The sequence below is a fragment of the Malaclemys terrapin genome, chromosome 10, assembly GCF_027887155.1.
Source record: "Malaclemys terrapin pileata isolate rMalTer1 chromosome 10, rMalTer1.hap1, whole genome shotgun sequence".
In the NCBI taxonomy this organism is placed as follows: Eukaryota; Metazoa; Chordata; order Testudines; family Emydidae; genus Malaclemys; species Malaclemys terrapin.
Genome location: NC_071514.1, coordinates 36,206,530 through 36,229,644, shown reverse-complemented (window position 1 = coordinate 36,229,644; position 23,115 = coordinate 36,206,530). Strand labels below are relative to the sequence as shown.

At 43.1% G+C, this 23,115-nt stretch overlaps 1 protein-coding gene across 5 annotated transcripts in view; it reads left to right on the top strand.

The window, feature by feature from the left end:
* SCAPER (S-phase cyclin A associated protein in the ER) overlaps window positions 1-23,115 on the top strand; it is a 379,512-nt gene that overhangs the window by 109,433 nt on the left and 246,964 nt on the right. For all 5 annotated transcript variants that reach the window (XM_054041167.1, XM_054041165.1, XM_054041164.1 and 2 more), the window contains 6 exons: window positions 4,961-5,036; window positions 5,226-5,343; window positions 5,757-5,868; window positions 7,010-7,150; window positions 11,922-12,077; window positions 14,894-15,036. In XM_054041167.1, coding sequence (XP_053897142.1) covers window positions 4,961-5,036; window positions 5,226-5,343; window positions 5,757-5,868; window positions 7,010-7,150; window positions 11,922-12,077; window positions 14,894-15,036 — 746 coding nt within the window. The remainder of the gene's footprint in view (window positions 1-4,960; window positions 5,037-5,225; window positions 5,344-5,756; window positions 5,869-7,009; window positions 7,151-11,921; window positions 12,078-14,893; window positions 15,037-23,115) is intronic.

Sequence of the window (23,115 nt, the reverse complement as noted above, 5' to 3'; positions counted from 1 at the left end):
CATGAATGATATCACTCTCCTGAGGATAACCGAGAGAGATAAAGAACGGATGTTGCTTGACTGCATTCCAGTAGCTTTACTGGCCGCAAATACATCCCAAGTCTTCATGGCAAGTTAATCATTAAACACACTTGCTTTTAAACCATGTATTATATTTACAAAAGTACACTCACCAGAGGTGCCTTCTCTGCCTTCAAGGTCCGGGAGCCCGGGTTGGAAGGATAATGTCTCCAGGGTGATAAACAGTTCCTGGCTGTTGGGGAGAACAGCTTCTCCGCTTGCCTGCTGTGCGCTATCTTCAACCTCCTCCTCCTCTTCCTCATCTTCCTTGTCCTCAAAATCCTCATCCCTGTTGCGTGAGACTCCCTTGCAGGAGTCCACATACAGGGATGGGGTAGTTGTAGGGGCACCCCCTAGAATTGCATGCAGCTTATGATAGAAGCGGCATGTCTGGGGGTCTGACCCGGAACAGCCGTTTGCCTCTTTGGTTTTTTGGTAGGCTTGCCTGAGCTCCTTATGTTTCACGCGGCACTGCTGCGGGTCCCTGTTATAGCCTCTGTCCTTCATACCCTTGGAGATTTTTTCAAATATTTTGGCATTTCGTCTTCTGGAACTGAGTTCTGATAGCACAGATTCATCTCCCCATACAGTGATCAGATCCAGTACCTCCCGTTCGGTCCATGCTGGAGCTCTTTTGCGATTCTGGGACTCCATGGTCACCTCTGCTGATGAGCTCTGCATGGTCACCTGTGCTAATCAGCTTGCCACGCTGGCCAAACAGGAAATGAAATTCAAAAGTTTGCGGGGCTTTTCCTGTCTTCCTGGCCAGTACATCTGAGTTGAGAGTGCTGTCCAGAGCAGTCACAATGGAGCACCTGGGATAGCTCCCGGAGGCCAATACTGTCAAATTTCATCAACACTACCCCCAAATTCGACCTGGCGATGTCGATTTCAGCGCTAATCCCCTCGTCAGGGAGGAGTACAGAAATCTATTTTAAGACCCCTTTAAGTCGACAAAAATGGCTTCGTCATGTGGACAGGTGCAGGGTTAAATCGATCTAACGCTACTAAATTCGACCTTAACTCATAGTGTAGACCAGGGTTATGTGTCCACTCATGAAGAAGAGTACTACTCAGTGTGACTGGCAGTAGCAGAAAGAGGCTGTAAGTGACTATGGGAATTAGGTAGCTAAAACCTCACACATCATTTTGAAAACATAGAGATTAATTATTTAGGGCACAATCCTAGAAATACACATTTGAGTGACTTTCCATAGAATTTAATTGAGTGAGACTACTCATCTGAGTAAAGTGATTCATGTATATTTGCAGGACTGTATCCTTCGCTTATGAGCACTTTAGGGTAGGGACTATGTTTATATAGTACCCAGCAGAGTGGAGTCCCAGTCCCTACTGGGGCATTTGGACAGTTCTGTGAAACTCATAATAACTATAATACAAAACTCAGGATTCAGTAAACAGGTTGTAGGACTTTATGGTAGTTTACAGATTTCAGAGTAGCAGCCGTGTTAGTCTGTATCCGCAAAAAGAACAGGAGTACTTGTGGCACCTTAGAGACTTACAAATTTATTAGAGCATAAGCTTTCGTGGACTACAGCCCACTTCTTCGGATGCATATAGAGTGAAACATATATTGAGGAGATATATATACACACATACAGAGAGCATGAACAGGTGGGAGTTGTCTTACCAACTCTGAGAGGCCAATTAAGTAAGAGAAAAAAACTTTTGAAGTGATAATCAAGCTAGCCCAGTACAGACAGTTTGATAAGAAGTGTGAGAATACTTACAAGGGGAGATAGATTCAATGTTTGTAATGGCTCAGCCATTCCCAGTCCTTATTCAATCCTGAGTTGATTGTGTCTAGTTTGCATATCAATTCCAGCTCAGCAGTCTCTCGTTGGAGTCTGTTTTTGAAGTTTTTCTGTTGTAAAATAGCCACCTGCAGGTCTGTCATAGAATAACCAGACAGGTTAAAGTGTCTGGTCATTAAGAATTAAGAATGAGCTCTCAAAACTGGATACTCTCATAAAAAACCAACCTTCCACACAAACTTCCTCATGGATAGACTTTACAAAAACTAGACAAGCCATTTACAAGACAAATTTTGCCTCTCTACAAAGGAAAAAGGACACTAAACTATCTAAACTGCTACATGCCACAAGCAGCCACAACAGTAGTTCCCTTAACCCACCCAGCAATATTGTTAATCTTTCCAGCTATACTCTTAGCCCAGCAGAAGAGTCTGTCCTATCTCGGGGCCTCTCCTTTTGTCCGTCCAGACCCACGAACATGATACAGTTCTGCGGTGACCTAGAATCCTACTTTCGACGTCTCCGACTCAAAGAATATTTCCAACATACCTCTGAACAGCATACTAACCCACAGAATCCCCCCTACCAGCACTACAATAAAAAGGATTCTGCGTGGACTCCTCCGGACGGTCGAAACAACAGACTGGATTGCTACATAGATTGCTTCCGTCAACGTGCAAAGGCTGAAATTGTGGAAAAGCAACATCACTTGCCCCATAACCTCAGCCATGCTGAACACAACGCCATCTACAGTCTCAGAAACAACCCTGACATCATAATCAAAAAGGCTGACAAAGGAGGTGCTGTCGTCATCATGAATAAATTGGAATATGACCAAGAGGCTGCTAGACAGCTCTCTAACACCACATTCTACAGGCCATTATCCTCTGATCCCACTGAGGATTACCTAAAGAAACTACACCATCTGCTAAAAAAACTCCCTGACAAAGCACAGGAACAAATCTGTACAGACACATGCCTAGAACCCCGACCAGGGGTATTCTATTTGCTACCCAAGATCCATAAACCTGAAAATCCTGGACGCCCCATCATCTCAGGCCTTGGCACCCTAACATCAGACTTGTCTGGTTATGTGGACTCTCTCCTCAGACCCTACGCTACCAGCACTCCCAGCTATCTTCGAGACACCACTGACTTCCTGAGAAAACTACAATCCATCGGTGATCTTCCAGAAAATACCATCCTAGCCACTATGGACGTAGAAGCCCTCTACACCAATATTCCACACAAAGATGGACTACAAGCTATCAGGAACAGTATCCCTGATAATGTCACAGCTAACCTGGTGGCTGAACTTTGTGACTTTGTCCTCACCCACAACTATTTCACATTTGGGGACAATATATACCTTCAAGTCAGCGGCACTGCTATGGGTACCCGCATGGCCCCACAGTATGCCAACATTTTTATGGCTGACTTAGAACAACGCTTCCTTAGCTCTCGTCCCCTAACGCCCCTACTCTACTTGCGCTACATTGATGACATCTTCATCATCTGGACCCATGGAAAAGAAGCCCTTGAGGAATTCCACCATGATTTCAATAATTTCCATCCCACCATCAACCTCAGCCTAGATCAATCCACACAAGCGGTCCATTTCCTGGACACTACTGTGCTAATAAACGATGGTCACATAAATACCACCCTATACGGGAAACCTACTGACCGCTACACTTACCTACATGCCTCCAGCTTCCATCCAGGACACACCACATGATCCATTGTCTACAGCCAAGCTCTAAGATATAACCGCATTTGCTCCAATCCCTCAGATAGAGACAAGCATCTACAAGATCTCTATCAAGCATTCTTAAAACTACAATACCCACCTGCTGAAGTGAAAAAACAGATTGACAGAGCCAGACGAGTACCTAGAAGTCACCTCCTACAAGACAGGCACAACAAAGAAAATAACAGAACACCACTAGCTGTCACCTTCAGCCCCCAACTAAAACCTCTCCAGCGCATCATCAGAGATCTACAACCGATCCTGAAAGATGATCCTTTACTCTCACAGATCTTGGGAGACAGACCTCTCCTCGCTTACAGACAACCCCCCAACCTAAAGCAAATACTCACCAGCAACCACACATCACTGAACAAAACCACTGACCCAGGAACCTATCCTTGTAACAAAGCCCGATGCCAACTCTGTCCACATATCTATTCAAGTGACATCATCATAGGACCTAATCACATCAGCCATACCATCAGGGGCTCGTTCACCTGCACATCTACCAATGTGTGATATATGCCATCATGTGCCAGCAATGCCCCTCTGCCATGTACATTGGCCAAACCGGACAGTCTCTCCGCAAAAGAATTAATGGACACAAATCTGACATCAGGAATCATAATACTCAAAAACCAGTGGGAGAACACTTTAACCTGCCTGGTCATTCTATGACAGACCTGCGGGTGGCTATTTTACAAGAGAAAAACTTCAAAAACAGACTCCAACGAGAGACTGCTGAGCTGGAATTGATATGCAAACTAGATACAATCAACTCAGGATTGAATAAGGACTGGGAATGGCTAAGCCCTTACAAACATTGAATCTATCTCCCCTTGTAAGTATTCTCACACTTCTTATCAAACTGTCTGTACTGGGCTAGCTTGATTATCACTTCAAAAGTTTTTTTCTCTTACTTAATTGGCCTCTCAGAGTTGGTAAGACAACTCCCACCTGTTTATGCTCTCTGTATGTGTGTATATATATCTCCTCAATATATGTTTCACTCTATATGCATCCGAAGAAGTGGGCTGTAGTCCACGAAAGCTTATGCTCTAATAAATTTGTTAGTCTCTAAGGTGCCACAAGTACTCCTGTTCTTTTTATGGTAGTTTATTAGTCTTCAGAGATGTAAAATGCTTAGTAGCAGCTGGAGCTGTCATTTGTAATTAAGACATTATTCTGCAATTAAAAATTACATAAAAATTGACTTATCTTAGGGTTCACTCTATTTCTGCAGGGGTATCTCTTTTAATTGCCCTTAAGCTTTAGTCTAAGTTTGTACAGCATTATAAAATCCACCCTTTTGCTAGTATAGGGTTGTGTAAAAGACGTATGTTTTGATTTCATGGATCATTTTATGAAATTTCAGGCTAGCATGGGCAGTGGAAGTATATCTTTCTGTGGCATGTCTATGGACTGGAATGATGTCCTGGCAGATTATGAAGGTAAAGATTTATGTATTCATCTAAACACACAAAATAACAGTTTATGAAAGAGACCTTCTTTTAATACTCAGTTATGCATTTGGAATAGAAATGACTCCCAAATCATTGAGAAGTTCAGAATGATGTTATTTGGATATTGTTGGACATTATATTTTAAATTATGTAAGTGATTGTTTCCTTTCTGTGCAGCTCGTGAATCATGGCGTCAGAATAATTCATGGGGTGATATAGTGGAAGAAGAACCTGCGCGTCCACCAGGCCATGGAATACATATGCATGAGAAACTCTCTTCACCATCTCGCAAAAGGTCTTGGAATTTTCAGCTGACTTGAATAGCCAAAATAGAAATAGATTCAACTGTTGCAAGAAGTTTTTATGTTAATAATTTCTTGTCTTCTTTATAAAGTGCTTTGTAATTTGTGGAGGGAAAAAAACTTATATAAGAGCTGGTTATTATTGTTATAAAGTTTGTTACATTTGTACTGTATTATACAGTAGTTCAAATGATAAAATGTTCTGAGATTGAAAGAACAGAACAGGGATAATATTAAATATGTTAATCAAACACTTATAAATGAGATTAAATCAAATAAGTTACATTTCAGCAGTATAATGCTTTTTTTACTTTCCTAAAGATATTTGGACAGCTAAATTGCTTATAGGATTGTCAATCTCAGTTCTTTGTCTCATTGGCTTATTTTATTATGTTTATATTAAAAGAACAATAGCAGAATCTAAAAAGAAACATGAGGAGAAACAGATGAAAGCTCAACAGCTGAGAGAAAAGTTACGTGAAGAGAAAACGCTAAAGCTTCAAAAACTGATGGAGCGGGTAAGCTTTCTATAGTTAAAAAGATCCAGTTTATTTTAATTTAGAAGAGTATATTTTGTTCACATGGTCCTAAAACATACTCTGCTATTAAGTTCAGAGCTAACTTCAGAATGAACCTTGTCTTCTGGGTCTGAGTTAGCAGAATCGTAGTGCATGACACAATTGACCTGACTTTCTAGGAGGCTTGTATTATTATTTATGTTACCCAAAGTCTCATTCTAGATTGGGCTCCCATTGTGCTATGTGTCTTCCTCCAGTGTTAAAAGAGAAGCAACAGAAAAAAGACCGGGGAGGGGAATAAAAAACACACAAACCACTGATCAGAGTGATGATGGGCACGCATCTTGTTAGTTCATTTTCATCTGTCTGTCTGTCTGTTTGTTTTGGGAGCCAGACAAGGGCAAGGGGAATGAAATGGTGAATACAGAATAAAAGGGAAGATGGACATTGTTGGGGATGGAGAGATGGGTACGGGAAAGGAAGGAAAAATGGAGAGGTCACTGGTAGATATAGGACTGTGCAGGAGAGGGATGAGAGGAGATTGGGGTGAGCAACCAGCCATCAGTAAGAAAATTATATCTATAGTTCAGATTGTTAAAAGCAGTCTTCTGATATTGCTTGCATCCAGTGGCTGTGCAGATATCTCTCCTTTCTGTGCTGCTCCAAGCTGTTACTGCAGGAGTCCCTGGTGCTTCTAGGGATTGGCTTCATCAGAAGGGCCTGATCTGCTCCCTGTCTGAGGGCTCCTTTTGAGTCTGTTATATTACATGAATCAAAAGGCTTTTGTCATACTGCGTACAATACTGCACTGGACTTGTAAAATAGTGTTGACATCATTAAACAAAGAGTTATTGCCAAATCATTAAGAGCTGTGAGATTTATGAGAAAATCTCACACTAAGTCCTTTTTACTCAGAGAAAGTGCTCTAAATACTGGGACATATCAAAAGAGCTCACTTAATTTTAGCATTTTTTGACTCAGTTCTCTTTGAGCTAGACTGAAATTACTGCAGGGTTTTGCAGGATAGCTTAATTTGTACTGTCACAAGTGTAGATAAAGGTTACAAAGTAGAAAATACTGGGGAAACTTCAGACATTAACTGCTGTATTGTATTAATAATGTACTAACTCACTATGTGTAGGAGAAAGATGTGCGAAAGTGGAAAGAAGAATTACTGGACCAGAGACGCAGGATGATGGAGGAAAAATTACTCCATGCTGAATTTAAACGTGAAGTGCAGTTACAAGCAATTGTGAAAAAAGCACAAGAGGAAGAAGCAAAGGTAAGATGTCTGTCTAGAAAAACATTTATTATTTGTTGAATGTGCTCAGCACTATACATGATCTCTCTATCAGATATATGAAGGCAATATGTATCAGACATATGATCACCAGTCAAGCAGATAAGGTTCAGTTTCAGAATGGTGAAAGTTTTCCTTTAAAAAAAAATCCCTTCATGGGTGAACTATCATTGCTAAGCTTAGTGGAAGAAAAATGTTTTAAGGAGAGATTTGAATAAAGAGCAAGTAATGCTCTTGCCAGCCTTTGGATAGTGCATAGTACACTCCCCTCTACACATAATGGCTTTTTCAGTAATTTGCACCCCTGAAGCTTCACAGAAGGAGCCTGTCCTTTTAATTCCAATTGTCCCTGTAGCTTTGCATGGGATGTGCAAAGTGGGGAAAGCTCATTGTGCTCTTCCTATGCTACACCCCCACTCTAGGACTAAGGGACAGTCTGGCCCTTTAAATGGAGTCCTGTAAACGTATATCACATGTTCATACTAACCCACTGTTCCTTCCCAGTGGTTTGGATTTAGATACGACTGGAATCCCAAACACAAGTAAAGTAGTGACTCATGACTAGTGCACTGAACATGATTGAGAGCCCCCAATATAGACTTATCACACTTTAAAATGTACTTACCTCCTGGGTCTGTGAAGTACCTCGCTGAAGAAACAAGAATGTAGATTAGAATGTTAATTTTTTACATTAATTAAATGCACTGATGGTTGTGTTTTTAGCGTTTTTTTTTTCTTTTTAAATCAGTAAGGCGTTAGTAATGTTGTTAAATATTGGAGAGCTCAGAGACCTTATAATAGAATCATAGGACCGGAAGGGACCTTGAGAGGTCATCTAGTTCAGTTCCCTACAGTCATGGCAGGACTAAGTATTTGGCATAGTGTATTTATTCTAGGAAGGTAGACAAAATATATCAATGGTTTATTGACTTGAACTAAGGTGGTAGTTGCTGATAAATGCTTTTTGTTTTAGTTTATTGAAGAACTGTTAATAAAGTAACTTAGAAGAAGAATTTATTTTAAAGCTCCTTTCTTCTGTAACAAAGATGTCCTCTTACTACTAAATGTTGTGTTTTACATGTAGTGAAGCTCTGTGATTTATACACCTTTTCAACCTTGTTAATTATCATAATCATGACAAAATTGGTTTAGCAGTTTAACTTAATGGTTGTTTCTGTCACTTAGTCCAGATTCTATTCTAAACTATCTAATTCAGTCTAACACATTTACCTTCATTATTATTTCATTAAACCAGCGTGACTTCTGTAATCATATTAACTAAATCACACTTAACATAATCCCAACTAAGCAGATGTTTGAAGTGTTGCGTGTGTTTAATGTGTGAAATCTGCTGCCTCTTGTGGTTCTTTTGTTCTTGAAGATCAAGGGATATGTCTACACTGGAAACTTCAAAGCGCTGCCACTGGAGCATTCCTGCGGCAGCGCTTTGAAGTGTGAGTGTGGTTGCACGAGAGTGCTGGGAGAGAGTTCTCCCAGCGCTCCTGGTAATCCACCTCCATGAGGGGATTAGCTCCGAGCACTGGGAGCCTGGCTAGTGCTCAGAGCCTGTCTACACTAGCACTTTAAAGCGCTCAGATTTGCTGCGCTCAGGGGGGTGATTTTTCACACCCTTGAGTCAGCAAGTTAGAGCGCTGTAAAATGTAAGTGTAGACAAGCCCAAGGTTAATTGGGTTTACAGAAATACTAGCTGATGTGTAGTACAGTTAAAAGACCATGATGACTGTTGCTTCCCAATTGGTTTTCCAAATTCCCACTGCTTGCTGTTCACTGAACTACAAAATCAATTCTGTAAATGTATTCCAGTCAGTAAACAAAGCAGAAAAATCTACCTTTTGTTTGGCCTCTTATTAGTTCCACAGATTTACATCTGCACGATCCTTTTATGGATTCACACAAATGTAATAGGTTGTGTATGACAATGTACTCTCTTTTATATTCAGTATTTCCTAATGTGTTTTGTCAATGCTAATAACTTTTTGTGATTTTTTTCCTCAATAACTTTCCTTCTGAAATATATTTTATTTAAGATTAAATAATAGTTTGCCTTTTCTCAGTTGCATATACCTTTCTGAAACATTCACCGTGATGCAAATATTATGTGTATATATGTATTAAGGTTCACCAAAATCTTTTCAGCAGTTTTTGAGTATGCAGAGAGGGTAAAAATTACACTTATTTCAAATAATTTAAAATAAAATAATGATTGTATAGCACTGGGAATACAAAGCTTAAATTTTTGCATATATTTAATGTAAAAAATTAAAATATCTGAAAGCACTTCAAAATTGGCTCCTATGCATCAATTTTTCATGAGTTATTTATCAATGGCAATTTTAGAATTAAAATGTTATGTACTGTTCTTCTGTGGATCAATAAAATAGTAAATATGTATTTATGAAATAGATCATAACAAGGTATGAAAGAAAAAGACTATTGAGCTTGATATATTTTTCTTAATTACAAATATGTATATACCCACTTTTAAAACATTCCATTTTGTGAGGTAAATATCAGAATTTAATAAATCTATAAATACATACAATTTTCAAAGTAAAAGGTGGAAAAGACTGAATGAATCATATGGGCCCTGATCCTAAAAACACTCATGCACATGAATAACTTTACTCACGTGAGTGTATTGGCTAGTGCAGGGGTTGGCAACCTCTGGCACGCGGCTCGCCAGGGTAAGCACCCTGGCGGGCCGGACGAGTTTGTTTACCTGCCGCCTCCACAGGTTCGGCCAATCATGGCTCCCACTGGCCCCGGTTTGCCGCTCCGGGCCAATGGGGGCTGCGGGAAGCGGTGCGGGCCGAGGGATGTGCTGGCTGCGGCTTCCCGCCGCCCCCATTGGCCCAGAGCAGCGAACCACGGCCAGTGGGAGCCACGATCAGCTGAACCTGCGGAGGTGGCAGGTAAACAAACTGGTCCAGCCCACCAGGGTGCTTACCCTGGCGAGCCACGTGCCAGAGGTTGCCGACCCCTGGGCTAGTGCACTATCTATTCTTGTTTTAAATTTCTCAAATTATGTGGCCTCTCTAACTTACCATGAGAAAATTTCCACAGTCCAATACGTTTCATTATTGGGAAGATTTTCCTGATATTAAGCCTAAATTTAACTTTTTCTTGATAGCTTATCCCATTTCTTGATAGCTTGTTTATACTCCTTGGGCTACCCTGTTAAACAAATCATGTGTGAGGAAACCAAACAATTCAACTTGCTTGCAAACACTGCATCTGATTAATTCCAAAATTTCAGGGAATCATCTGGGCGTCAATTGGCAGAACCCTATTAGTTTTGGTGAAAATCAGAAAAATCTGATTTCTATTGGTGGACGTGACAGGAAAGTAAGGCTCACAGAGTGCCCATTTCATGCTTCAAGCAGAGAAATCACTCTAGTACCCCTTGCTGCTTCCTACACATATTATAAACTGCAGCTTAACTTGCTGTTCTCATTGGGTGTATGGCTCAGCCTACAGAAGTAACAAAGTATGTGATCCTTTACTTATTTGAATATGTTGTCCTCAGTTACACTGAGATAAAAAAAATTGTAAAGAATATTAACCCTCATGCTTCATTTCTTATGCTGACTTATGTACTGAAGTGTGCAACTCTGTAGTAGGAATAAATATAATTTTTGTAATGTCTTTGAGCTAAAAATATCTGAATTCTTTACAAATGGCAGTGAATTAAGCTCCATAATGCTGTTGTGAGGTAGCTATTCCTATCCCCATTTTGCAGATAGAAGAATTGAGGCACATCGGTTAAATGACTTGCAAGTCTGACAGAGAAAGAAACAGAACCTAAGTCTCTTGACTCCCAGTGCTTTGTTTTAACTACTTAGGGCCCTGATCTTGCAACTGGGATCCTTGCATCCCTGCAGTGCTTCATTTATTTGCTCCGCTGATTGACCAGCCTTTCTTTGCTCAGCTGCTTAGAAGGGATGGGGGTACCGAAAATGTTTACTGCCCTGGCCAACAAAATGCCTAGGGCTTCTTCTAGATGTTCTAGATGGGGAGGAGGGTCTGCCCATGTAAATCCAGTTTCAGGATCTGGGCCTAAGTAATGCTTTCTCTCTGTGGACTTTTAACAATAATCCTAGTTGGTGCAGCTGTGAGATAAGGGATTGCATTATATAGACCCAATCCTACAAACATTTAAATTGAAATCAGTGGGACTACTCACATGTGTAAAGTGAAACACAAGTAAATGCTTGAAGGAGAGGGACCTAAAATGTTATGTTAGTATATGAGATTGGTTGCAACCCAGAGACTGTTAGTTGGTATTACAGTCTAAAGTAAATTTAATTTTAAAAAGATGATTAAAGATATTCAGCAAAGTACTTAAATATGTCAACAGTCCCATTAAATTCAGTGGAGCTACTCGTGAGTAAAGGTAGGCATCTGCTTTAGTACCTTTCTAAATCAGGGCCTTATAAAAAATAGAGGTTTCGTTTATAGTAGTTCTTGATGTGTAGGATAATCTAGGTAAAGTATTTTAAAATATGCCTATTTTTTCTCATGTATATCCAAATCCTTAACAAAGGATAGCATCAGATTGAGACTAAAAATGAGAATCTTTGATGAAAAACCAGGGACATGGGAAAGGATACATACACTGTGCTTGCAAACCTCTTATCCGCAAATGTTAGAAATGTACCTGGGATAGACTCCACTAAATGGAGAATGTTCCTTTAACTCTTCAAATGTCTTGTACGTTTTGGTTTAATTGCAGGTAAATGAAATTGCATTTATAAACACCTTAGAAGCCCAAAATAAACGTCATGATGTGTTGTCCAAACTAAAAGAGTATGAACAAAGACTAAATGAATTACAGGAAGAACGCCAACGGAGGCAGGAAGAAAAGCAAGCACGTGATGAAGCTGTTCAGGTATAATGTAACTTTTCAAGTGAAAATATAGTTGCAAAAATACAATAAAAGCAGCAAATTTGCTCTTAATTATGATTACATAATGTATGAGCATTTTGATTTATCTCCTATACGAAATTACAAAAAAGCAAGATTCCACAGATAGCTTCTTTATAATGCTTCAGGAAGCTGGGAAAAAATGTGATTGTTAAAAGCTGTACAGGGCTGTTTATACAAATACTGGTTAGTTGGGACTCTTCATGTCTTCAGTTTTTTAAAGAATTTAATGGTTTTCTTGTAATGGAATAGCAAATAGGTTTTAGCAATACTGAGGGCTTTATGATGAAAACCTAAAGATATTCAATGCAAAAACTGTAGTTAGTCACCATATGAATACTAGCTTAAGTATTCCAGTTTTATAGGGCTACTTAAACACACAAAGAAAATGTTTGTGTGTTCCTGGAATTCTATATTTTTGACTACGCCCTTTGAATGCTAGATTTCTCTAGCCTCATACATCCGCTGTTTGGCACTGCTTCCTATGTTACAAACCAAAGCATAACTTTTTCTCTTATGTAAACTCCCTCTTCTTCCATATACATCCGTCAGATCACCCCAAGTATCTTTCACCTGTGAATCTATAATCATGCTTCCTTCAGGGCTCACTTAATAATTCTGGGCAGTTGATAGGTGTCAGTGGTGAGTAAGATTCTGTCTCTTTATGGAAAAACAGCTCTCACTTTTTCACCTCTGATAGCTTAGAGGGTCATGCTGAGACGAAGGTAACTACACAGGAACCAGAAAACATACTTACCCCATCTGCCTTGATAGAACTTGGACTGATCACTCAAAAAAACCCTGGGTTCCCAAAGATTGTTTGGCTCACCACCTGTGAAAGAGTCCCGTTAGACTGGTTAAATCCATGAAGAACATTTGTCCCTAATGATTACCTCCCTAGCTTTCCTCCTCATCTTCAAGGGATGAGCCACTCCTTTGTGCCTGCAGCCTGTTTTTCTGTGGTCTCAGCCTGCTTTTGCTCCCTTGAGTACCTGCCACTTCTCTAGTCCTGCCCTGATGGGCCCTTCATCAGGGGCTCTAGGCCCCTCTCAGTCCCAGCTAGAGGAAATCCTCCAAGCAGTCTTACAGTCCCACATGCCACCACCATTCCTTTCTGTCCACAGATCCCTTTGCCTAACTAAAGACTAAAACCCTCAGCCTCCTACAGTGCTATTTCTGTGCACAGCACATTGCAAATACAGAAGGTTGTCTGATGGCGTGTTTGCAGCTCAGTGTTCAGAGGACAATGAAAAGGTTAAACACTAACTTAGGCTAGGTCTACACTACCCGCCTGAATCGGCGGGTAGAAATCGACCTCTCGGGGATCGATTTATCGCGTCCCGTTGGGACGCGACAATCGATCCCCGAATCGACGCTCTTACTCCACCAGCGGAGGTGGGAGTAAGCGCCGTCGACAGGAAGCCGCAGAGGTCGATTTTGCCACCGTCCTCACAGCGGGGTAAGTCAGCTGCGGTACGTCGAATTCAGCTATGCTATTCACGTAGCTGAATTTGCGTATCTTAAATCGACTCCCCCCTGTAGTGTAGATGTAGCCTTACCGAGCTGCTGCACTACACCAAAAAGGGCTGCTACTGTTTCCCTGGAGTCAACTGGAGATTCTCAGAATAGAGAGGACAAAGGAAGTTGGGTCATGGGACTGTGGGATACTTTTGGCGGACTCCCAGGACCTGCGTTAATGGGGCTACATCTACTCTGCAAAGCAATAGGGCTCGAACCCTGGGTCCCAGATTGACTCGGCCTTGAACCCTCCAGCCCCAAATAGTCCCAGGATCCTAAATCCAAGCCTGAGTCTGAGAGATTTGTGTGTAGGCTGAAGCGGGGTTTGGGCTCCAAGCTAAGTCTGAGCCCAGGCTTACATTGCAGCGTAGACATACCCTTATAGAGTTGTGTTGGGGAGGTCCAGCATTCTTGCAGTCTTTTCTGCAGTGCCCCATGATGCACTTTGTATATTTCATATGGCAGTTCGCACTTTTGTGCATTTATTTAATTGTACAATCACAGTCAAGCATGCAGTTACTTTTCTTGTTTACCTTTTTTAAAAGAAGAAAATTAAATGCATTCATGCAATGTTATTGAAATTTTATACACATACAAGTTAGAATAATCATTTATGGTTCCCACAGTAACCATAACCCAGCCACATTGCACATGTATATTAAGACATTAAAACTAACACCATAAGTAGTAACACAAAATATTATAAATGTGAAAAGGGGGCTGAGTTATGGCTTCTGTTGTCATTATGACTTTGAATTTCCTGACTTTTATTAGTGTAAAATCAAAACCATAGATAAGTTGTTTGCTCTTAATAGATGTAAAGATTGCATATCCAGTACTTAAGTTACCAGGCAAAATGCTTCTAGGATCATGCTCAAAGATTTTGGAGTTCTTTGAGAGGGTATTTTGTTTTTATAGCATACAGTCTTCAACCTCTAAGAAGTGTAGAATATACCCAAATGTTACTGTTACTTGGTCAGTCTTGTTTGAGTCAGTTATTGAGTGAATAGAGTCTTTCATGTGCAAACAAAAATGTATACCCATTTACTGCCTATAGGAGTGCATACAATTGCACATTCAAATTATTATTTAGGTGCTTATGTGTGTGTAGCATTTGTGAGCATCTTTGTGTGCAGGCGTCAAGGCTTCTGTCCAGTGCATATCTTGTCCTTAGAGCCTTCAATGATGGTAAAGTATGATTTCATACCATTGTTAATTTGTAAATAAAAGTGAGTAGCTGAAAATAACTTTTCTATCATTAGGAGCGTAAAAGAGCTTTGGAAGCAGAACGCCAAGCCCGGGTTGAAGAGCTGCTGATGAAAAGGAAAGAACAAGAAGCTCGGATTGAACAGCAGCGGCAGGAGAAAGAGAAAGCACGGGAAGATGCGGCACGGGAAAGGGCCAGGTAGTTCTCCTTACTATCTTGGGCCCTTATTCTGCATGGTGATCCATACAAGTAGACTTGTGCTCCTGTACAGATCACAGTGCAGACCTGGGGCTTTGGTTTGGGTATTTTTGGAGAGTGATATTAATAAATATCATTTATAAATGTTTTCAAATACAGAAATTAGGTGAATCATATTAATTATAAGTCCTTTCTGGCAGAGTCCTTATTCTGTGTTGAAAAAGTGCTGTGTAAATTTGCAGCGCACACTACATACATTATTATTTTATTATAGTATTAAAATTTGCTGTATCATAAACTTTTATTACTAACAAGACCTTTTAACAAATTGCCTTTTTCCTATTTTTTTATGGTTTGTCCATAATCAAAATTCCACAAAGAGGTTTTTAATACAATAGCCATTTCAGCTGTTCAGCTCTCTATCTCTCTTGGGACAAATTTGAGTTGGATGTATATATGAATTTTGACCCATTGAATGTAGGTCCATCATTATATTGTACACAAAATACTTTCTTTATGTTAAAATCACCTTCTGCTTAAGTTATTAGTGTTTATTTTTTTTGTCTGAATCTTGTTCTCAGTCCCCCTCACCCCCTTTCAGAAAGCATATATGTAAAATATGTGCTACGTTCTTTTTGTAGCTGAAGTTTTTTATGACTAAAGGATCATTGGTTTAAAAAAAAACTTCATCTTTTCTGATATTCACAGCTAGTGGTCTTAAAAGCTTTTTAAGGAATACTCTAATCTAAGTAAAACATTCTGAATTTGTATTGATTTTTTTCTACATCTTCCAAGAACATAAATTAATCTAATTTGACATCATATAAAGACCTAATATGCCATGAAATGGTTAAACATAATGTACTCTAAGAGCAAGATCCTCCAATCTTCTGATGACTCTTTGCGCCTTTCCTGGATTGCGCAGAGCCAGTATAGCCAGCTCTATGAAGCCCCTGTCATAGCGGTCGGGTGGAAGAGCCCCTTTGTGGTTTCCTCCATTTTCTTTAATTCCCGGAGGACTTGAGGAAAATTAGGTAGAACAGAGACAGGGTGATATTAGTTGCACCACTGTAGGAAAGGCAGTCCCGGTCCTTAGAAATTCTTGCTCTTTCCAAAGATCGTCCATTCACTCTCCTGTTGTGTTAAAGATTTCTTTCCCAACAGTTCAGTGTATCCAGACTTCAGGTCCTTTCTTTATCTGACATTATGGCTGTTAGATTTTTAGGACAGAATGTTTTATGCTTATCTGAGGAGATCCAGACAGTTGTTTGGGAGTCCAGGAAGTGCTGTGCTGCTAGATAGAACTGATTATAAAAGGTTGCTCAAGTTAAAATCCTTTATCCTGCTTTCAGTTCATTTAGATTTTTTTTCTTGTCTCTGGTGTAATCAAAGCTATTCCTGACAACTGTGTTTATTCATCAAGCTGTTTTTTCTGTGCACTATGTTATTATGTAAGGGACCACAGTGTAGTGTAATGCTGATTTTTAAAAAGAGCTCCTGAGGCAATCCTGGCAATTACAGGCCAATAAGCCTAATTTCAGTACCGGGCAAATTGTTAGAAACTAGCAAAGAGCAGAATTATGAGACATGTAGATGAACACGGTTTGTTGTAAAAGGAAGTCGTGCCTCACCAATCCATTAGAATTCTTTGGGGGTGTCAACAAGCATGTGGACAAGGGTGATCCAGTCAATGTAGCATACTTGGATTTTCAGTAAGCCTTTGACAAGGTTCCTCACCAAAGGCTCTTAAGGAAACTAAGTCATCATGGGATAACAGGGAAGGTTCTCTCTTGGATCAGTAACTGGTTAAAAGGTAGGAAACAAAGGGTTAGAATAAATAGTTTTCACAATGGAGAGAGGTAACCAGCAGGGTCCCTCGTGGTTCTGTATTGGGACCTGTGCTGTTAAGTTAATTCATTAATGATCTGGAAAAGGGAGTGCACAGTGAAGTGGCAAAGAGTTCAGATGATACAAAACTATTCAACATAATTAAGTCCAAAGCTGAATGCAAAGAGTTACAGGGGGATCTCACTAAACTGGGTGCCTGGGCAACAAAATAGCAAATGAAATTCAACATTGATAAATGCAAAGTAGTGCACATCGGAAAAAATAATTTCAAATACACATATCTAAGGAGAGGGTCTAAATTAGCTTTTACAATCCCAGAAAGAGATCTTGGAGTCTCGTGAATAGTTCTCTGAAAACTACAGCTCAATGTATAGCTGTGGTCAAAAAGGCTAACAGAATGTTAGGAACTATTAGGAAAGGGATAGAAAATAAGACCGAAAATGTCATAATCCCACTGCATGAATCCATGGTGTGCCCACATCTTGAATACAGTATCCAGTTCTGGTCACCCCATCTCAAAAAGGATACAGTAGAACTGGAAAACATTCAGAGAAAGGCAGCAAAGATGATCAAAGGTATGGAATTGCTTCCGTGTGAGGAAAGACTAAAAAGAGTAGGCAGTTTAGCTTAGGAAATTGACAATTAAGGCGGAGGTTTGATAGAGATTTATAAAATCTTGAATTGTGTGGAAAAAGTGAATAGAGAAGTGTTATTCCTTTCCCACAAAACAAAAAGCAGGTGTCATCTGATGAAATAACAGGTAGCAGGTTTAATACAAACAAGAGGAAGTAATTTTTCACACAACGCACAATCAGCTTGGGGAACTCCTGGGATGTTGTGACAGCCAGAAATATAACAAAGTTTAAAAAAGAACTGGATAAGTTCATGGAGGATAGGTCTATCAAAGGCTTTAGCCAAGCTGGTCAGCAGTGTAACCCCATCAGTGGCATAGCCAGGGTTGCTGCCGAGGAGGAGCGGTGGAGAAAAGAGGCGCCGGTCCTTCGGCGGCATTTCGGTGGCCCTGCACATGCACCGAAACGCCACCGAAAGATGGAGCGGTGCATGTGCAGGACTGCCAAAATTATTGTTATTTTGGCGGCCTCGCTCCCCTTGCAGAGCGCCGGCCCCGCTTCCCCATCCGGAGCGCTGTCCGGGGCACCGAGACCCCTGGCCACGCTCTCAGGGCTGTAGTCCCTGAGCGCCCTGAGTCCCAGCCCTGCTCTCACGGCCGGAGTGCCGGATGAGCGCTGGGAGCCCACAGCCCCGCTGCGCTGGCCGGAGTGCCGGGAGCCCGCGGCCCCAGCCGGAGCGACAGGAGCCCGCGGCCCGCTCTCCCGAGAAGAGAGCGGGCCCCACTTCCCCATCCAGAGCACTGTCTGGGGCGCCGAGACCCCCGGCCATGCTCTCAGGGCTGGAGTCCCGGGCAGAGTGCCCTGAGTCCTGGCCATGCTCTCCCGGCCGGAGTGCCGGCCAGAACGACAGGAGCCTGCAACCCCGCTCCCCCAGCCGGGGTGCTGGCCCCGCTTCCGCAGCCGGAGCGCCGCCCGGAGCATCGCGAGCCCCCCGGCCCCTCTCCACCGGCTGGAGTGCTGTCCTGAGTGCCACAAGCCAGGATCTGGCTCCCCCAGCTGGAGCGCCGGGCGAGCGCTGCTACTCCGGGCACCATGGAGCAGAGCCGCCGAAGGACGGAGTGGCGCATGTGCAGGGCTGCCGAAATAAGAATAATTTCGGCAGCCCTGCACATGCACCGCTCCGTCTTTCGGTGGCATTTTGGCGCATACGCAGGACCGCCGAAAGACAGAGCGACGCGGAATTCTGGGCTCGGGGGAGCCGTGCTCCCCCTGCTCCCACCCTAGATACGTTACTGAAACCCATGCTAATGGCATCCCTAAACCTCTGGCTTCCAGAAGCCAGAAGGGTAAGATGTGTGGAACTCTCAAAAATTGCAATGTTCTGTACGCTGTTGGCCACAGTGGGAGATAGAATACTGGGCCAGATGGACCATTGATCTGACCCAGTATGGCAGTTCTTATGTTCTTATATTTTACCATCCTTACTTCAAACCATTTTTAAAAGATCTTATGAACTTGTACTCTCCCTTCCCAGGAGACTAATTATCCTTAATGTTTGAGTTTTATGTTAGCCAGACTTAGGCCTGGTCTACACTATGTCTTTAATTCGGATATGGCAGCATTAAATCGAATTAACCCTGCACCCATCCACACAACGAAGCCATTTATTTCGAAATAAAGGGCTCTTAAAATCGATTTCTGTACTCCACCTCAATGAGTGGAGTAGCACCAAAATCGATATTGTCATTTCGAATTAGGGTTAGTGTGGCCGCAATTCGATGGTACTGGCCTCCGGGAGCTATCCCACAGTGCACCATTGTGACCACTCTGGACAGCAATCTAAACTCGGATGCACTGGCCGGGTAGACAGGAAAAGCCCCGCGAACATTTGAATTTCATTTCCTGTTTGCCCAGCACAGGTGACCACAGAGAGCTCATCAGCACAGGTAACCATGTAGGCCGATAATCGAAAAAGAGCACCAGCATGGACCGTACGGGAGGTACTGGATCTGATCGCTATATGGGGAGAGGATTCAGTGCTAGCAGCACTTCGTTCGAAAAGACGAAATGCCAAAACTTTTGAAAAAATCTCCAAGGGCATAATGGAGAGAGGCCACAATAGGGACTCAGATCAGTGCCACGTGAAAGTCAAGGAGCTCAGACAAGCCTATCAAAAAACAAAGGAGGCAAACGGTCGCTCCGGGTCAGAGCCGCCAACATGCCGCTTCTATGCCGAGCTGCATGCAGTTCTAGGGGGGGCCACCACCACTACCCCACCTCTGACCGTGGATTCCGAAGCGGGGGTAATCTCATCAGCTACACCTGAGGATTCTGCGGACGGGGAAAAGGAGGAGGAGGAGGACTAGCTTGCGGAGAGCACCCAGCACTCCGTTCTCCCCAACAGCCAGGATCTTTTTCTCAGCCTGACTGAAGTACCCTCCCAAGCCAGTATCCAAGACCATGACCCCATGGAAGGGACCTCAGGTGAGTTTACCTTTTAAAATATAAAACTTGTTTTAAAAGCAAGCGTTTTTTAATGATTACTTTGCCCTGAGGACTTGGGATGCATTCGTGGCCAGTACAGCTACGGGAAAAGTCTGTTAACGTGTCTGGGGATGGAGCGGAAATCCTCCAGGGACATCTCCATGAAGCTCTCCTGGAGGTACTCCAAAAGCCTTGCCACAAGGTTTCTGGGCAGTGCAGCCTTATTCCATCCTCCATGGTAGGACACTTGACCACACCATGCTTGCAGCAAGTAATCTGATATCATTGCATGACAAAGCCTGGCAGCGTATGGTCCCGGTGTTTGCTGGCATTCAAGCAACATCTGTTCTTTATCTCGCTGTGTAATCCTCAGGAGAGTGATATCGCTCATGGTAACCTGGTTGAAATACGGGAATTAAATTAAGGGGACAGAGGTGGCAGTTCCTACTGGGCTGTTTGCCTGTGGCTGAAAAGAAATCCTTCCCTGCAGTTAGCCAAGCGCAGCTTTTCGCATTTGGCTAGCAGGGATCTTCCCTGATACCAGGCACGCGGTGCGGGGAGGGGTAAAGCGATCATCCCAGAGAATTCATAGCAGGGTGGGGGGTGTTAGTTTGGTTCCTGCAGGGATCTTCCCTGATACCAGCCATGCAGTGCGGGAAGGGATAAAGCGATCATCCAGAGAATTGGATGAGGGGGGCTAGTTTGTTTTCTGCTGCTGAAGCTTAACAGGAAAACCGCAGCACTCAACGGGCTTTGCTTGGTATGTGGGAAAGGAGGGCGCAGAAGCCGAAAGACAATGGCTTACCATGGCCGCATGCAAGCTGAATTCTGTTGCCCGGACCTGCGTCTGTGATCTCTAGCAGCAAAGCCACAGGCACTCGATATTAAGAGGCAAAATGCGACCTTGTACAGAAATCACATGTGCTATGTAATGTGAATAGTGTTGGTCACCGTGAAAGAGTATAAGCATTGTTCTGTAAAATGTATCTTTTTAAAAAATTCTCTCCTTTTTTCCCTCCCTCCAGCAGCTGCAAATTTTTCAAGCCTCCCTCCTCCATCCCGAAGGCTATCTCAGATAAGGTGTCGGAAAAAGAAGACGCGAGATGAGATGTTCGCGGAAATCATGGAATCCACCCGCAGTGAAAGAGCTCATCTGAATGAGTGCAAGGACACGGTTTCAAAGTATAGGAAAGAAGCCAGTGAACTTGAGGACAGGAGGGACCAATGTGAGGACAGGAGAGACGCTTGAGATGAGAGGTGGCGGCAGGAAGATCAGAGGAGGCAGGATGCAACTCTGGGGCTGCTGCGTGAGCAAACAGACATGCTCCAGCGTCTGGTGGAGCTTCAGGAACTGCAGCAGGATAACAGAGTGCCGCTACAGCCCCTGTATAACCCTCCTCCCCATGTTCCATAGCCTCCTCACCCAGACGTGTAAGAACGCGGGAGGGAGGCTCCATATACCCTCCCATTTCACCCCAGTGGACAGCCCAAGCAAAAGGCTGTCATTTTTTTTAACCTTTTTTTAGTGGCCTTTTCCTTCCCGCTGATCCTTCTCCCAAACCCCATCCGGGTTCCCTCCCTCTTTTTATAATCAATTAATAAAGAATAAATGATTTTTAAACGATAGTGACTTTATTTCCTTTGAAAGCAAGCTGGGGGAAGGGGCAGGGTGGGTTCCTTACAGAGAATGAGTCAATAAAGGGGGCGGGTTTTCATGAAGGAGAAACAAACAGAAATTTCACACTGTAGCCTGGCCAGTCATGAAACTGGTTTTCAAAGCTTCTCTGATGCGCAGCGCTTCCTGGTGTGCTCTTCTAATCACTCTGGTGTCTGGCTGCGCGTAATCAGCAGCCAGGCGATTTGCTTCAGCCTCCCACCCCGCCATAAAGGTCTCCCCCTTACTTTCACAGAGATTGTGGAGCACACAGCAAGCAGAAATAACAATGGGGAGATTGGTTTGGCTGAGGTCTGAGCGAGTCAGTAACGATCGCCAGCGACCTTTTAAACGGCCAAATGCACATTCTATCACCATTCTGCACTTGCTCAGCCTGTAGTTGAACAGCTCCTGACTCCTGTCCAGGCTGCCCGTGTATGGCTTCATGAGCCATGGCATTAAAGGGTAGGCTGGGTCCCCAAGAATAACTATTGGCATTTCAACATCCCCAACGGTTATTTTCTGGTCCAGAAAGTAAGTCCCTTGCTGCAGCCGTTTAAACAGATTAGTGTTCCTGAAGACGCGAGCGTCATGAACCCTTCCCGGCCAGCCCACGTTGATGTCGGTGAAACGTCCCTTGTGATCCACAAGTGCTTGCAGCACCACTGAAAAGTACCCCTTGCGGTTTATGTACTGGGTATCCTGGTGCTCCGGTTCCAAGATATGGATATGGGATCCATCTATCGCCCCACCACAGTTAGGGAATCCCATTGCAGCAAAGCCATCCACTATGACCTGCACATTTCCCAGAGTCACTACCTTTCGTAGCAGCAGCTCAGTGATTGCTTTGGCTACTTGCATCACAGCAGCCCCCACAGTAGATTTGCCCACTCCAAATTGATTCCTGACTGACCGGTAGCTGTCTGGCGTTGCAAGCTTCCACAGGGCTATTGCCACTCGCTTCTCAACTGTGAGGGCTGCTGTCATCTTGGTATTCTGGCGCTTCAGGGCAGGGGAAAGCAAGTCACAAAGTTCCATGAAAGTGCTCTTAGGCATGCGAAAGTTTCGCAGCCACTGGGAATCGTCCCACACCTGCAACACTATGCGGTCCCACCAGTCTGTGCTTGTTTCCTGGGCCCAGAATCGGCGTTCCACGGATAGAACCTGCCCCAACAACATGATCTCCAAAGCACCGGGGCCCGCGGTTTGAGAGAATTCTGTGTCCAGGTCCATGTCCTCATCACTCTTGTCGCTGCGCTGCCGTCGCCGCCGCCGCCTCCTCTCCTTGTTTTTCTGGTCCTGGCTCAGCATAAACTGCACGAGAACACGCGAGGTGTTTACAATGTTCATGACTGCTGTCTGGAGCTGGCGGGCTCCATGCTTGCCATGGTATGGAGTCTGCAGTGTTCACCCAGGAAAAAAGGCGCGAAATTGTTGTCTGCTGTTGCTTTCATAGATTCATAGATTCATAGATTATAGGACTGGAAGGGACCTCGAGAGGTCATCGAGTCCAGTCCCCTG